The sequence below is a fragment of the Uloborus diversus genome, chromosome 1, assembly GCF_026930045.1.
Source record: "Uloborus diversus isolate 005 chromosome 1, Udiv.v.3.1, whole genome shotgun sequence".
NCBI lineage: Eukaryota > Metazoa > Arthropoda > Arachnida > Araneae > Uloboridae > Uloborus > Uloborus diversus.
In genome coordinates this window covers 124,546,386-124,559,376 of record NC_072731.1, presented here as the reverse complement: position 1 = coordinate 124,559,376, position 12,991 = coordinate 124,546,386, and the positions used below count along the sequence as shown (strand labels likewise).

The 12,991-nt window shown below is 33.9% G+C and overlaps 2 protein-coding genes across 5 annotated transcripts in view; one reads left to right on the top strand and one right to left on the bottom strand.

The window, feature by feature from the left end:
• The window catches only part of LOC129234764 (serine/threonine-protein phosphatase 4 regulatory subunit 1-like), a 340,839-nt gene extending 339,003 nt beyond the window's left edge, over positions 1 to 1,836 (bottom strand). Inside the window, exons 1-2 of the mRNA XM_054868742.1 lie at positions 1,830 to 1,836; positions 1,662 to 1,709 (exon numbers count right to left, since the gene is read on the bottom strand). Of these exons, the coding sequence (XP_054724717.1) occupies positions 1,662 to 1,709; positions 1,830 to 1,836 (55 nt within the window). The remainder of the gene's footprint in view (positions 1 to 1,661; positions 1,710 to 1,829) is intronic.
• A 2,160-nt stretch (positions 1,837 to 3,996) lies between these two features.
• LOC129221035 (epimerase family protein SDR39U1-like) overlaps positions 3,997 to 12,991 on the top strand; it is a 64,178-nt gene continuing 55,183 nt past the window's right edge. The window contains exons 1-2 of one of the 4 annotated variants that reach the window (XM_054855478.1): positions 3,997 to 4,086; positions 6,238 to 6,267. In XM_054855478.1, the coding sequence (XP_054711453.1) occupies positions 6,243 to 6,267 (25 nt within the window). In that variant the 5' untranslated portion in view covers positions 3,997 to 4,086; positions 6,238 to 6,242. The other 3 variants (XM_054855486.1, XM_054855493.1, XM_054855472.1) reach the window with 3 other exon arrangements.

Here is a 12,991-nt window from a genome sequence, read left to right as displayed (position 1 = left end):
CGATGCCAAACAAACTAATGGTGTCAAACAGAACATATGGCGTCAAAATATGTCCGATGTCAGCTTGTATTTTTCAGAGTCTTACAAGTCTGATTGATGCGAGTTTTAATCGCGTAAGACTTGAACCAGTCAAATTGTTTGAAACTTCGTTTTTTTTTTTTTCCCCTTTTCTCCAATTTTATTTTAAAACAGTTTCTAGACATGGCTACAAACTACTTTTTTTTGTAGCGAACAACTCGCTACTCTACTTTCTTTAAATTAGTGCGCTACACTAGGTACAAACTACTAAAAAATGTAGCCTCGCTACTTGTAGCGAGCTACTTTCAACCACTGGTACAATGCATTTATAAAGGCTATTGAAGTTGAAAACACATTTTAAAAAAATATTTGTTAGCTGTAGTGAAGTGCACACATAAATAATAAGCTAAAATCTGAAAGTATTTAAATTAATTTATTTCATTTAAAACTTCTCAAAAAATATTTTTAAAAACTCAAAAGTGGGCTAAATTACTTTTTTTTTCCAAAAAAACCCACTGGGTCCAATCCGGGTACCTCTAGGGGGAGGGGGGAGGAAGAGATTTCATGTAGCCAAGACTGGGGGACACCAATTATGTCTTTTGAAATTTGAGGCATTTTTTATGAAAGCATTGTTCAACAATGACTGTGGTCAACAATGAATTTTCAATTGAAGGCTCACCTATATTTTAACAGTAATTAGAAAAAAAAAAAAACAATTATAACTCCTGTTGTAATTACCTTGGAATATAGAAAAAAAACTTATCTGACCCAGAAAAATCAGGGGGTTCTGAGGATATTTGATTTAAATTTGTAAGCATTGAACTCATATTAGGGGATTTATGCAAACATGTTTATTAAAATTGAATCAATCAATAATAAATGGTCAACTAATTTGTTTATAGAATATTGCATTGCCATCGGGATTCCAGTTGCATGCAAAGTTTCAAAAGAATCCAATCCCAGGAAGTGGGTGAAAATCAAGTTGTAAGATTTGATCCAACCAAACTTACTCAGGCCCCTCATTTCAAAGTTTTCCGGGGGTGGGGGAATGGCAAATGGTATGAAATCAAAGCATTTTATAGGAAAAAAGCATCAAAGTACAAAAAAACATAATGTTTATGAAATACAGGGAAGGATCAATTGACCCCTCCCCTCACTGATTGTACAAATGAGAGCGGCTTGCATACACACCAAACCAAGTCAATAAAAACATGGTAAAATATGCCACTAAATTGCAGGTAACATTTTTTTTTTTAAATATTTCTACTGTGATTTAGAAAGTTCAGCTATTTCTAACGCAGGGGAAAAATAAAAAGGATGTTCAAGTCTTTCGGGTTAAATCGCAGAATTTAGTAATTACCTCTCGTTTTCTTTTATACAAGAAAACTTTTCAAGAAAAAAAATATTTTTTCAATTGTTTTCATAACGCATTTTATTTCGTGATTATAATATTTTATGCCAATATTAAAACTATCATTAAACATTCGTAAAAGTTGTACATCAGAAGCATTCCCTTACGAAGCATTGATTTAAGAAAGAAAAAGCTAAAATTACGGCAGAAACAGGATGTGAATTATCTGCACTAACAATGTCCATTCATTAGAGATAAGAAATTTTATGATCTAATACTAATTTAGACTTACTCAAGTCGAGTTCTTCGTCAGCAGTATCTTTTTCTTCAGAAATCCTATCTGGAAAAAAAAAAATTATCATGCATGGGAGTAAAATCGAAATGCCTTGAACAGTTTCAAACTTCAGATATTAATAAGTATTACTATATTTTTTCTTATTATCAAAATAATGATACTTACTAGCCATGTTTTTAAACACAAATCTACTAAAAGGAGGAACGTAGCCACCTATATAAACATGAGGACAAAAACTCAAGTGCGGAAATATCCTAGGCTACATTCGGAAACAGGCACCGGTTGCACCGCAAGCGTTCGGAAACGATCCAGTCCAATACGTTTTGTGGCACTGGTGCGACCGGTGCCAGTTTCCGAACGTAGCCCTACATTCATTTGATTTTTTTCATTGTATGTCATCAGCATGGGTCATCAGAAATGTGTGGGTTTTCCCCCAAGTGTTTTAATTTTAAATGTGAAAAGTATAAAAATGATCTCACGTTTGAAATGTAAGCCAATTTTTAAAAAAACTTAAAAATTACAAAAGATGGAGGAATGATTTATAAGCATCAAGATCAAAAACATCTTTGCAACATTCTATTTTTCAAGAATATAACATTTTTTTTATAAATAGGGAATGATAAATGTTTGATAAATAGGAATAAAGATACAAAAATTAAAGTGAGCCTACTGACTACTTCAATGACGGACCTACTAACTCCTTAAGCCCCATAGGGACTCCGCACCCCCCCCCCCCCCCATTGGCAGCGTAGATGCATGAAATGTTAGTCCATTTTTCGAATAAATACAGTTAGCCCCTCGTTGCGTTTCCGCAAAAATGGCATGTAAATCAAAACAGCGTAAATTCGCAACTCCAAAAAACTATAGGGGGAACTGCAACCACAGTCTAATGGCGGACGAAAAAGGTAAAACAAACAAATGCCGTAACTTATAACTTGCTTTGACGCTTTGTGAATGACAATAATTTTTCATCGTGTTTGTAGGAAGTTTTCTTTTCTATTCTTCTGAAATTACATTACACTACAAACTGTCCGAAGCCCCAAAGAAAACACGTGGAATGGAATGTTTTACCTTTTTCGGAAGTATTGTTAATCACCGCAAGGTAGCGTATTCGAGATCTGGAGTTGCGAATAAAGACTTGTTAATATTAGTGCTACAATAGGGATTCTGTTATGTTTTCTTATAATATCATAAGGAAAGTAGAAAGTAGTAACAGTTCAAATATTAATTTTATTCAAACTGAATCTAATAACGGCATCCATTAACAACTAATAAAATACAACTGAATAATCATCCACATTGGTCCTTGAGCTACATTTTGTCTATTTTGATTTGCTATTGTGTTTGGAGGGTTTAAGTCAGACGGAATACTAATACTGACAGAGTTGGAGTCATAAGTAGTTTGCATTGAATACTTACATTTTCTTAAATGATAAGAATTCCTTCTGAGTATTCTACCATTTTCTGTCTTAACTAAATATGACCTAGGTGAACAATGTTTTTTTACAATCTGTGCCTTTTCCCAGTGAGTACCCACTCTTATAAGAACATTTTCTTGAATGCTATATCTGCTCCAGTTTTGCGAATAATATTTTTAGCTATTCCTACCATTTTTTCTGCAAATCCATTTGATTTTGGGTAGTGGGGACTGCGAGTAATGATTTCAAAGCCCTATTTTTTGGAAAACTCGTCTATTTTAATACTGGCAAATGGCATATTATCACAGATAACTTTCTGCGGTGTTCATTCGAATAAACTCTTCGACATCATTGCCATAACTAGCACTATTTAACCCTTCGTGCAATTGGGCTGGTTTAACATCACATGACATTATTTTTTCACAGTTCAAATTACCATGAAGCTTGAAATTATCCTCATCACTTTTCAATAAGTTAAATTTTATTATACACCCATCTAATCCAAGTAATGATCAATATCAATACAATGGTCTATATTAATATACAGATTTTAAAAAAAACCTCATTCTAGTGATAGATAAAGATATAAAAAGTTTGATATGTACTTATTTTGATATTTGTTATTGTGTGTTTTCGATGACTGTATATTCGTTGGTTTCGTCCTCCTTTGTCACGTCTAAAAGCTCTTCCAGTGAGCTCTGATAATTGTGAGAGTTTAATAACTGCACTTCTGGAGAGAGTAATAGAACCAATCACAAAAAATAATACATTTTAAAGGAGTGGAAAATTTTATCTGTTTGCAATGCCACATCGACGTAAAACAGAAACTCAAATGAGTAAAATAAATTCAAATAAAAAAAATTACTTACCTCATCCCCACTAGATGGCAGCACCGCTTAACAAATATTCATGAGAAAATTTTTCCTGTTTGTTTACGTTTGTAAAGTTAACCTTTACCGGTTCATTTGAATAAGTTATCAATTTAGCTAAATTTAATTTGAAATGTTAGTTTTTTCTAACTTTTAGTCTTTGCATTGTTGACTTTCATGTTGTTTTGTTTCTTTCATATGCATGCTATTGTTATTTTCACGGTTAATATAACATTATTTTGTTTTGATCCAGAGTTTCATTGAATGTTAAATTTTTCACGAAATATCATGTATGTGCCAAACTATTTCTCTCTGTGTATGTGTTTTCTTAACAGGGGTCTGTCCAGGATTTTTCACAGGGTCCGTTATTTGTGAAAAATCAAATAATTTTGTGAAAAATGAATTAATTTTGTGAAAAGTCAAATAATTTCGCAAAAAAAAAAAAAAAAAATGTTAAAACGTAATTTTAGAATTTAGAGATGGCACAAACTGCATTATTTAAACTCAAAGTTGAGTGTTTTCCTCTTCTATGTTGAGAATATCATTTTGGGGTGCTTTTCTAGTATTTAAGGGGGGGGGGGGCGCATCGCTCTCTTAAGTATCAATATTTATCTACCATTCCACATTATGTTAAATTATACTAGAAGTATTTCTGTACGGCATTTAAAATAATTGTAACAAAAAAAAAAAAAAATAAAATTCAGACAAGGGGGTTCAGCATTTAACTTTTTGACCCAGACACTCTTAAAAAGCACAGAATTTCTTTTAAAACTTATAAATTCCGTAATTTTAACAAAAACAAAGAGAGATTTTATTTGTTTACCTCTTAACAAAGCGTACTAAACATCAAAAATTCGAAAATTCGGATTCCCATAGCGGATGCAAAGAGACTGAAATTCTCAAAGTGAAAGCATCAAAAGTAAGTAGAAAAACGGCTTGCAAAAGAAATATTTTTCATAAAATTATTTTTAAATTGCATTTTAGAGTCCTATGATAAACATATCAAGATATCTGTGCACACAGTTGAAGCAAAAAATAAAAATAAACCATCTATTCAGCATTTTAATTTTTGACTCAGAAAAGAAAATGGAATTTAATTTTAAAAACTTGAAATGAGCGTTCTAACAAAAATAAAGAGACTTTCCATTTATTTGCATCTTAATAAAGCGAAGTTAGCTTGAAAAAAAGAACAAAATATGATTCTCATATCGGATGTAAAAGATTGCATTTTTCAAAATGTAGACATCTAAAGAAAAAAAGCGTTAAGTAAAAGAGTTTTATCTAAAGTTATATCCTTGTTAGCATTGAGAAATCAAACCCATATAGTTTTCTCTCAAAATCGCAAACCCATATAGTTAAACATCGCACTGCACCATAAAAACGCAAATATTGACAAGATGATAAAATGATGAGAATATTTTCTGAGGGAGAGAAGTGCTTACTAACGCCTTTTCAAAAAAGTTTACAACAACACCGCTGCTATTTAGCTGTGATAAAACAAACCAAATTATTTAAAACCAAACTTATTTTCAGCTGTTAGTTTCTTTCCAAGAAACAAACAACAAGCCAAGGGTGCCCATATAGGGGGCAAGGGAGGCGCAAGCCCCCCCTTTAGAAATTAAAACTATATTGCTTTTAGTACGCTTTCTTAGCAAAAATGTAAAAACGTTTCTTCTTCAGCCATTAATTTATGAGTTATTAAAAAAATCAAATTTTAATAACTCTAATCTGTACTGAAATCAGTTTCCATGAGTTATCCTGCTAAACCATGGGAAATATCTGAGGCCCCCCCCTTAAAATTTTGCATATGGGCGCCCATGCAACAAGCATTATATTTATTTGGCAGTAGCAATTATTTATCACTTGCAGGAGCATCACAAGAGTGGCGATTTTTTTTTCTTTGCAAAATTAGCAGATTTTGTATAATCTGATCCCTCTAATTTGACTTTAAAAAAGGTCCCAAAAATTATGGGTTTTACACCTGGAAATATGCGTTATTTTGCTTTCAGATTTGCTCTTTCAATAAACAATTTGTGAAAGATCCGTTTTTGTTTATCAGAATTTTGTGAAGGATCCGTTTTTGTGGATTGGGATTTTGTGAGAGTTCCATTTTGGTTGATCAGATTTTTGTGAAGGGTCCGTTAACAGACCCAAATATCCTCCGGCCAGACCCCTGTTTAATGAAAATATTGAATAGTATGGTATGTCATAACTTTATAATTTACTTTGTATTTTATCATTTGATAAAATTATACTGCACAATAACTCGAATTTTGTTGTTTTCAGAACGAATGGCCTTAGGGACAGTTGTCATTGGTGAGAATCTACTTTTGGATGCAATTTATGTTATAATACCTTTCCTATTTAGTAGCATAGGCTTAGTGTTTTGTTGTAATGATACTATTGTTAAGTTAGGTTTATTTTGCTTTGGGATTCTAGTCATCAAAATTATTGTGACTCAGTAGCTAATCCAGGATTTTGTTCTGGGGGCGGCTGAGGCAGTGGTGCAGCCAGGAAGTCATTTTAGGGGGGGGGGAGGCTCAAATTTTTTATATATATTTATATATTGTTGCCTCAGAACAACAGTAAGACATCTAATCCCAGAAATAATAGTAAGATATCTTACTGTTGCTCTAAGGCGACGATACATATTTTAAACTATATGTTTGGAAAAGGAAAGAAGGGGGAAGGAAAACATAGAAATAGAGAGCCTCAGGGGTTCTATCCCGGAAAAAATTCCGAAATTGGCATTGAAAAAACGCAATTAAAAAACATTTTTGGGTATGTTAAAAGAAGGAAAGGTTTATACCCTCACCGCACGCGAGGAAAGTTTCCAAAAGTAAGGCCTTAAAAATGTAATTATCATGGTCTGCTTACTGAATAGTCGAGCATTTGCTTACGTTAAAAAGAATAATGGGTCCCAAGAAATGTGTTTGATCGATTCTAATTGGAGTGAGGTTTTAAGCGGGGTTCCTCAAGGATCAGTGTTAGGGCCTGTTTTGTTCATTGTTTTTATGAACGATATTCACAAAAATATTTCTGGGAACATGAATTGTTTTGCTGATGATATCAAAGTTATGGGGACTGTAGAAAATGAAGAACAAGCAAAACAGCTGCAAGAGGATCTAGATCATATTACGGAGTGGGCTGATAAATGGGGTATGGCTGTTAATGTTGGGAAATGTCAAGTGCTACATTTAGGGCATGGAAATAAGTGTACAAGTTATTATTTGCAAGGTTCAGTCATTAGTCAGGCAGACAAAGTTACTGATCTGTTGGTCTTAATAAGTCAGGGTTTAAAGTTTAGCCAACAGTGCAGCATTGCTAGTAACAAGGCCAATAAGATGCTTGGGTTTATCAATAGATCTATTTCAAACAAATCTAAAAAAGTTCTTCTGCCCTTATATAGAAGTTTGGTAAGACCTCATTTGGTGTATGCTGTTCAGTTTTGATCTCCTTATCTTAAGAAAGATATTAATGTATTGGAAAGGGTTCAAAGGCGGACTACAAGGCTAATAAATGGATTTCTCACTTAGACTATGATTCCAGGCTTAGAAGGCTAAAAATGTAGTCTTGAGCAAAGAAGAGACCAAGGGGACATAATTCAGTTGTTTAAATTTATTAAAATGAAAGATGTTACGGGGCTGAAGTTTAGCACTGAAAACAGGACAAGGGGTCATTGTTTTAAGCTATTTAAATCTCAGGCTAATATGGATGTAAGGAAAAATTATTATTTTAGCAGGGTAGTGGAACCTTGGAACAATTTATCGGACGAGGTGGTAATGAGCAAGGGAGTAGATTGTTTTAAGAGGGCCATTGATCTTCACTGGGGATTGTAAATTGACTAGGACCAGTCTAGCTGGGCCCAGAGCCTGTTGCTGGTCGTCACTTTTATATTTGTATTTGATTTTTCGAATTGATTTACCAACTTCACCCAATGTTTCAAGATCGAAGCTTCAAAAACAAAAGTGTAGACAACCTGATGATATTAAAAAAACGAGGGAATTTAGACTCATGAAATCAGCAAAATTAAAATTTGAAAAACGCAGCTTTCGTCATTTTTTTTTACAGATATTAGAGGGATAAGAGTCGAGACATCTTCACTGTTGTTAGATAGCGGAAATCGGTGCCCTTCTTCAGGAAATCACTTTAAAATTGGGGCCCGGAAAACAAAATTCGGGACCATCTATAATGGTTTTGGACAAGGGGGGGGGAGGGGCTATAGATGCACAGCTTTCTTACTTTCAGATGAACTAGAAAAGAGAAAAACTGAAAAAGGGGGAGAGGGAATAAACTAACAGGATACGTAAAGGAGCGGAATTAGATGTTCAATAGTTATCAACTGTTAAATTTTTAATTCAATGATTTTTTTCTCAAAGAATTATGGGTTTTTTCCTAACTTTTTTTTCGTAGTAAAATAACTTTTTCTACTAAGAAATGTTATTTGTCCTTCTCTTCTGCAAGAAAGACTACTTTTAAAACATAATTCAACTCAGCATTCTGGTGTGACAACGGGCCCTGCGGGCCCCCCTCTGATTGCACCACAGGAGTGAGGCGATTCTTGTTTAGGGTACAAAGAAGATGCGCATGGGAATATGCTGGTCGCATGGGCGCTCATATGCAAAATTTTAAGGGGGGCTCAGATATTTCCCCCATGGTTTAGCAGATATATATTCTCCATGGAAACCGATTTGAGCACAGATTAGTTATTAAAATTTGACATTTTTGATAACTTATTCATTAATGGATGGAGAAAAAATGTTTTTGCATTTTTGCAAAGGAAAAAGTACTAAAAGGAAGGAAGTTCTCATTTCCAAGGGGGGGGGGGCGAGATTTTAGCCCTCACTTGCCCCCTATATGGGCACCCATGAGGGAGAAATAAAAAAAATGAGAGAGAAAAATAAAAAAAAAAAAAACTTTTAGATCTGCTCTCCCCCCCCCCCCTTATTCTTTTAGAGAATAAATATATTTTCGGAAACTTAATTTAAGTACATTTTAGCAAATTTTGAAAAACTGACATCCCTGCTATATCGCAAATTCGTATAGCATGAACCTTTTAGTAGTATCAATCCCTAAATTATGTAAAATTTTAATTACATATATTTTACATTAAGATGATAAAACATTTTAGTTAATAAATGAGCAAGATCATTATGATATTTAAACGGCGAGAAAATTGGTTTTTATAAAGAACTGCTATTTTCGAAATAGAACAAAAATTGAATGACAATTCTTAACCATTTTGCAAATACAAACGAAATACAAAGTGAAACTTGCCAAAGTATTTTGTATGCTTTGGTGCGACGTAGTATTTTTTCCCAGGGGTGCCCATCCCCCCCAAGCTCAATGGCGCAAAATCCCCCCCAAAAATTTTCTCGCTTTCGAATTGGGTTAGACATAACAGGTTTTAGAGTGTGTAATTTCGAGTCAAATTCACGGGGGGGGGGGGGGAGTAGCGCTAACAAATACCATTTGAACTGAAATGTTGTTGGATTGTTGACCCGCCTTGCCTTCCCTGATTTTAAAACGTGGACCTTGAGTAAACAAGTTTTGGGTACCCTTGAATTTTGCTACACCTTATTTTTATTTTATTTTTCAAACGTATGAATAATTACATGGGCTTTGGAGCAACTTTCTGGCTTTGGATGGAGTCATTACTAGATGTATACAATATGAACCATGAAACAGAAATTTATTGTCACATAGATAGGGTGTCCGGGGAGTTTCTCCCCGAAAAATTTTCGAAATTGTAATTTTAAAACCACAGTTTTACACAATCTCTGTTGATGTTAGGGTAATAAAAGGTTTGGTGGCCCTTCTTCCCGGTAATTTTTCAATATTGAAACTTCAAAAGCGCAATTGTAAATAGTTTACCGTTGTGTTAAGGAGGGCTTTCCTTTGTTTTCAAAATTGTAGTTCTAAAAACGCAGTTTCAGACTATCTGTGGTAATGTTGAGGAAAGAAGAGATCCTAGGGCTCGCCCCTGAAAAATTTTCAAAATTAAAGTCTTAAAAACGTTGTTGGGGGACAAGCAATTTTCTGAAATTGAAGTTTTAAAATCGCAATTGTAGCCGACTTTTGTGCAGTGGTGGATCCAGCCGATTGTTTTGGGAGGGGTCATCCGAAATTTTTGAACAAACTCCCCAGGGCCGAATTTAGCTCCATGCTGCCCCTAGGCCAATTTGAAATCTGCCACCCCCTCCCTCCCTAAAAGAAGCAAAATATCCTTGACTCAAAAAACCGTAAAAAAGTGTTCTCCAGATTCAAACTGTCAAACTTATGAAACATGATGGCGTTTCATATTCTGAGGCGCCCCGATGAAATCACCGATCACAATGATCTCCCAAAAAAGTTTTTATTCGGCAAATTTTGATGACGATTCTGCAAATACCATGATTGAAAAACATTTGACTCTCATAAGATGTGTGAAAGTAATCATTATTAAATTACAAGAAAAAATTGTCTCTGTGGAAAATGAAAGAATGCTAATATTTTACTTTCAAGAACAACAAATTTATTTAAAAAATGTGTCGTTAAAGCAAAATTTGCCGCTTCTAAAAATTTTGCCGCCCTAGGCAGCTGCCTACTCTGCCTATTGGGAAATTGGGCCCTAATAACTCCCCAGAAATTTATTAAAATGAAGTTTTAAAGACTCAATTTTCGGGCTATCGAGACATTAGGTGAGGGGGTGAATTTAGGAATCTCCCTCGAAAATGCTTCAAAATTTAAATTTACAAGTAAATTTTGAAAATCAGGAAACTAAAAACGCATTTTGTCTATTTTTGATGATGTACGGAGAAATGTCAGGTTTCATCCGCTGGCCCCAAAATACTTTTGAAAATAATGCTTAGAAACCAAACTATTCTGTTATTATACATTAAGAAGTTAGAAGAGGAGGGGTGCTCTTCTAGCTCTTCAGCTGTCCACCCTTAATTTTTTCAAATGCATGTTCGAATATGCAGAGAGAGAGAGATGATTTTGCTTCTGTGGTTTAGCAGGGATAGTCATATTACTAGACCTAAGTACTAGTAATATGAATAATCGAAAGGATAACATTCAGTCTGAATTAGGGGGTGTCGGATGGCTACCTTCTTGCATCATTTCGTAATGAGAAGACATAAAAACGCAGTTTTAAAATATATTTTAAGTTTGGGAGGAATGGGAGAGGAGTTCCAGGATAGCCTCTGCCGATAATTTTTCCAAATTTAAGTTCCCAACACAATCGTACGTTATATTTAATTATGTGTACAGAAGAGGGGGTCCGGGGGCTCTCCCTCGGGAAATTTCAAGACTTATTTGAAAAACACAGTTTTAGACGATGTATGGTGATGTTAAGGGAGGAAGAGAGTAGGGGTCATAGTTCTATACTTTTTCAAAATGCAAACTTCAAGCACGCATTTCCAATTGTGAATTATTTCTGATTGTAACACTTAAAGGGAGTTCTGGGAGCTCTCCCCCGGGAAAAATCTAAAAATTGTAGTTCGAAAAATGCAGTTTCGGACAATCTATGGTGACATTAATAGGAAGAGATGTGCCCCCCCTACGAATTTTTTTGTAATTTTGAAGTCTTAAAAAAGCGACTTCAGACTTTTTGTTAAAATTTAGTGCACCGCCAGTTTCTTGAAATCAAAGCTCCGAAAACGTAATTTAAGCCAGCCTTCGATGAAAGGAGGGGGGGGGTAGTTTTGAAGGGACTCGCGACCAGAAATGTTTCGTAATTGAAGCACTAAAAGCGAGATTTAAGAGATTTTTCGATGATGTTGGCGAGAGAGAGAGAGAAGCATTCTCTGGGGAAAAAATTCGATCCGTAGAAACCACAGTTTTAGCAGATTTTTGTTAATGTTAATGGGTGGAGAGATTCGGAGTCCTCCCCTGGCAAATTTTCAAAATTGAAATTCAATTAAAGCAATTAATAGGAATAGCCGGGGTAAAATGGGTATAGTTGCATTTTTCTTGATTTTATTCTACTGGACAACATTTTTTGAAAATAAAAAAATATGATGAAAATGTTTACATATCAGGCAACATTTTGACTTGAGGGAAAAAAAATCTAGCAACTCATTTACCAGGCTTAGCAACAGTTTTATTTTTCAGAATACAAAATAATGCGTTTATAGTGAGTGATAAACTTCTTTCTAGAAAAATTTACATTAAGAGTTTTGGAAGCTTTTTATTTGGATTTGATAGAAAAAGAATTTTTCTAACAGAAAACTCAAAAAATAAGTAAATTTTAATATTTACAAAAATTTTATAGTACTTTTAGTTGCACGGGGTAAAATGGGTATAGCCAACATTTTGGAATTAAAGACATTGAATGCATGAAGATTAAGAAACTTAAATTATCTTTGCGAGACAAATGTTAGATATTATTAATCTTTTAAACTAAAAGTATGTTTTTAAAAAGTTTTATAAAAAAATACTCTGCATTTATTTGTTTTATTTTAATTACTATAACTTTTGCCAATTAGTACTGAAAAGTATTATATTTTTCGATTATTACCGATATAGTAGTTCATGATTACTGTAGGTTAGTAATTTACTGTAAGTTTATTATGTATATGGTTCATTGGTATACATTATAAAACATAGCAAGTATTGATAGCTAATATGCTGTCTTTTAAATTTCCTTTTAAAACCACCAACCCCATACCTAGAACATAGTCTAAGTACAACCTCACACACAATCACAACAGAATTCTTGGACCTCATAGCAAAATTGTACTGAATAACTAAATCAAACTGCTATACCTCTTGTTTCACAGCCATTTTTTAGCACTGGTAAGGGAATGAAAAATTTACAAAGAAAAAAAAAGTAAAAGTCCGAAGAAAGGTGGGAAAAGTTTTAATTACAGAAAAGCAGGTGGCTGCAAGATTGTACACGAACAGCCAAAAGACAAACAAAAGCAGAAAAAATAAATAAATACACATAAAATAAATTAAAAAAGACATTAATAATGATTGATAAAATAACTAATGAAGTAGAAGTGAAAACTAGTGGTTCTCCTAGTTGTTAATCCCAGCCATTGGCGACAGGGCCATT